Genomic DNA, 3,992 nt, shown 5'->3' with positions numbered 1-3,992 from the left:
GGTTAACCAATGAATGTTTTATTTTAAAGTATTTTGGGAAAACAGACAAAAAGTTGCAACTCATATTTTATGAAAAAGCTTCGATGATGATGTCTCTTTAGTAATTAGAAAAAGTGAGTCCCCCACCTCTGTGTTTGAACCAATAGAAAGCTGGTGCTCAGAGGAAGAGGGCGGGCTTTACTTGGTGTCAGTGAGAGAAATGAAAAAAAGCTCAAATGAGTGAGAAGGACGATGAAGGAAACATCTGTGCTGTGTCTGCTCTGTAAGTAGAATCTCTGTGTTTGTTTGAATTCTTGTACTTTGACTGTCTGCTCTCCTGATAACTGATGATGGAGGAGAAGACATGAAAAACAAATCAGGCTGAATTCAAGTTCAAAACACCATGAGGACCAACTGCAGGTCTGAACTGACTCTTTATCTTTGCTCAGGAGTCGAGGAAACACAGCAGGCAGTGAAAAGATCAAATCATTCACTCATTATATCAACACAGCTTGAAAGTCAACACAAGACTTTACTGGGTTATTTAAAAGTAGTGGTTATTGTGTCTATACTCAATCTTTAGTCACTGGACATAATGATTAATTTAAATGTTGTTTTTTGGATAAAAACTGGAGTAGAGGATCATGAAAAGTCCAAAATGTGCGAATACATTGATGGTATCATGAAATTTGAACAAGCGGTTATGAAAATGGATAGATTTTAAGTATTTTCTTGTCCAAACTTTATTGAAACATGTTGCTGGCATTAAATAGAAAATGAGCAGATATATCAGAGAGAGATGAGTTTGTGTGTTTGTCAGCTGTTTGTGTGGAGTTGTTCTTTATGTTCACCTCAAATCAACCTGAGTGTCATTTCTCTTTAGTTCTGATCTCACTGCTGAGCTGCACAACAAACCAAGGTCAGTAACCTTCTTCTGTCACAGTTTAAACCTGAGAAATGCTCACTGATATGACCTGATTGGGTTCATGTTTTAACAGATCATCAGTTTTTCATTGTAACCCTCACAGCTCATCTGACTGTGAGTCCCAGCAGCTCTCAGTTCTTTGAATATGACTTTGTGTCTCTGAGCTGTGAGGACGACGACAGCTCTGCTGGATGGACTCTGAGGAGAAACACAACAAAGAAACAGAGGACTCAGTGTGAAGATGGGTGGGGGAAACCAGCTAACTCTTCCTGTAAGATCAGTATAACAGTACCTCATGACAGTGGAGTTTACTGGTGTGAGTCCAGAGAGGGTCCCATCAGTAACATGGTTAACCTGACAGTCACTGGTAAGCTGAGTGTGTGGAGTTAGTGTTGATGAAGCTGTGTGTAAATGGATGAAATGCTGTAGTTTGTCTCTGTGTTGAGGTGGATCAGTGATCCTGCAGAGTCCTGTCCTCCCTGTGATGGAGGGAGATGACGTCACTCTGCTCTGTAAAACAAAGACCACTCCCTCCAACCTCCCAGCTGCTTTCTATAAAGATGGCTCCCTCATCAGGAAGCAGCCTACAGGTCACATGACCATCCAGCATGTTTCCAGGTCTGATGAAGGCCTCTACAAGTGTGACATCAGCGGTCATGGAGAGTCTCCATCCAGCTGGATCACTGTCACAGGTAACACACTCACCTGTCTGTGTTTCTGCAGGTTTCAACATTCACAATGTGACGACAACTTAATGACTGTGTTTGCTTTATTTTAGGGGAGCACACCACCACACCTCCACCTACATCTACACCTCCTCCATCACTCTCTCCTCCTGTTCTCTCTGTGTTGTCATGTGTTGGATCAGTCTGTGTTGTGGTTCTACTGGTGTTACTGGTTCTGCTGGTGAGACGATGTGTTCACAAGAAACCTGAAGGTGAGACTCAGACTTCCTGATCTTTCATGTCTGAGTTTGTTTAGTAGAATAAAGTTCAAATTAATTATGATCACAGTAACTTTCTTGAATGTGATCTCTGTTTAGCTATTTAACTTATATTATTGTTTATTTTGGATCATTTCAATAGATCAAGAAGAAACTGAAGAAGATGAAATCATCACTCATGTCATGTACTCTTTTGTCAAAACATCAAATTATCAACAGCCAATCACACAAAACAGAGGTAGTACTTTGAAACATATACAACATAATTGAGATGTTAAATTTGCTTCTAGAAGGACTTTTGTGCAGCTTTACATTGTGAAAATATATAAGGAAAATAGAATAGTTGTGTATTATGCTATAGTTTCATGAAGACTGTTGCTGACTTTGATGGATTATGAGGACATGTAGAATCAGAGGGATGATCAGAAGTTTAAAAATGTTTGCCTGATCAAAAGCTAAAATCACAATATTTAAGTTTAACTCTGTATTTACTGAGTGTTGTTCCCTGTGAGCTGGACTGTGTGTTTGTGGTCTGTGGTTAACTGAAGCTAACAGCTCTGCAGTCGTCCAGCATCCTGTTTCTGATAGAAAGAAAACACTTCAGCTGCAGGTGTTTCAACACAGAGCTGTTCATTTTAAAATACGAAGGATCGTGGAGACATATTTTGAAAAAGTATTTCAATAAAACCTAATTTTGGAGTTTCTGTAGCATTCTGACATGTTGAACATTCATCTTGAAGATGATTTTAGTTAACTGTAGTTGTAGCCTGAAGCTGATGAGACTTCTCACTGCAGTGTGTACCGATCTGGCCAATGACAGTGTTCATGTTGTGAGAACATGTTTGCTCTGTGGTTAAAGGTGTCAGACTGCACTGAAAGAAAGCATACATTCATATCACATAAGCAGCTCTTCGTGGTCACTTTGTGTATTACAGGTATTCATAAGTCTGTAAAAAGGTGTTGTTGTGTATAACAATCATCCCAAAGTCCCTTTATAATGGAACATTACAAATAACAATTGTTTTTTTTTTTCAAACCAGTACTGTTGCAGTTTTATCTTCAGTAACCTTAATGTGTTTTATTCTGCAGACGCTGATCTAGCTGCAATTTCTCCAGCTGTGAGAACTGAAGAAGTCATGAAACAAACAACCATCAGACCAAGGAGACCCAGGTACAGCTACTCTGTATCTTTAACTGTAGACAGATGCAAGCTAGCTGATGATCAGTGGAACAACTTTCCTAAAAGTTGCTACTCTGTGCAATTGCATGTAACTTTCATACAATTTGAAAGCCTCGTGCTAAAAACAGATGCAAGTCCCAACAGCTCTGCAGCTGCTTCGTTCACAGACTAATGTTACCCTTGTTTATGCTTCAGCATTAATTATGCAGCCTGACATAATTTAGGGGTTGAGAAATTCACTGTAGAAAAACCACCAGGAACATTTGAGATTTCCCAGAATCCTTTTCAACTAATGTCCCTCAAAAAGCAACCGCCCCCTAGTTTCCAAATCTGTGTAACAATCAACAAAAAAATAATCTTAAAATTGTGTGTTTGTGTTCAGACATTAAACCAGAGCCAGACGTCGTCTACTCTTCACTGAAGTAGCCCACCAGTCCAACCACTGACGTCCAGCTGCTGGTCTCTAACTGGTCCCCCCAGCACCTCAGACCAGAGGACATCCACATGCTGTTATTTTTCTTTGTCTTTTTCTCATTTAGAATATTACAATTCAAAAATCACAAATATGTATTTTTAACTGCAGTTTTAAAAGTGTTTTTTTCTGCAAAATCAACAATGAAAATATAAATATGTTAATGTTTCTTATGGCCACAGTAAGTTCCCTGTTATTTATATTCAAAATATGTCTCAGACCATCGTTTGTATTTCCCCGGCAACAATTTAGTTTCTCTGCTTTAATAAAATTTTATTCTTTCTTATTTTCCACGTGTGGTTTTGTGGGTTTCACCAAGATGTCAGATGGAAAATTTGACTTCTTCCGGTTTGGTTGTGGCTAAAAAGAAAAAAATAAGCATTAAACCACAGCAGCAAAAACAATTTAGTGTTTGTTAATGATAACGCAAAGAGCTTTGTTTTAAATCACACAGAAACCAGCCAGCAGCTGCTTTCATGGCAGAATATTTTAT

The 3,992-nt window shown here is 38.7% G+C and overlaps 1 protein-coding gene across 1 annotated transcript; it reads left to right on the top strand.

Annotated features, from left to right (window-relative positions):
• Positions 1-204: 204 nt before the first annotated feature.
• Positions 205-3,453, top strand: LOC146389854 (Fc receptor-like protein 5). The gene is made up of 6 exons (XM_084919879.1): positions 205-262; positions 863-898; positions 1,008-1,271; positions 1,351-1,596; positions 1,683-1,841; positions 3,410-3,453. Exons 1-6 carry the CDS (start codon positions 232-234, stop codon positions 3,451-3,453), a joined length of 780 nt encoding a protein of 259 aa, XP_084776005.1. The 5' UTR covers positions 205-231.
• Positions 3,454-3,992: the final 539 nt, after the last annotated feature.

Source organism: Perissodus microlepis, chromosome 3 (assembly GCF_051167445.1).
Source record: "Perissodus microlepis isolate ML-2025 ecotype Zambia chromosome 3, ASM5116744v1, whole genome shotgun sequence".
Taxonomy (NCBI): Eukaryota; Metazoa; Chordata; class Actinopteri; order Cichliformes; family Cichlidae; genus Perissodus; species Perissodus microlepis.
The sequence above is the reverse complement of the archived record's forward strand: the minus strand, read 5'-3'. Positions and strand labels throughout refer to the sequence as shown.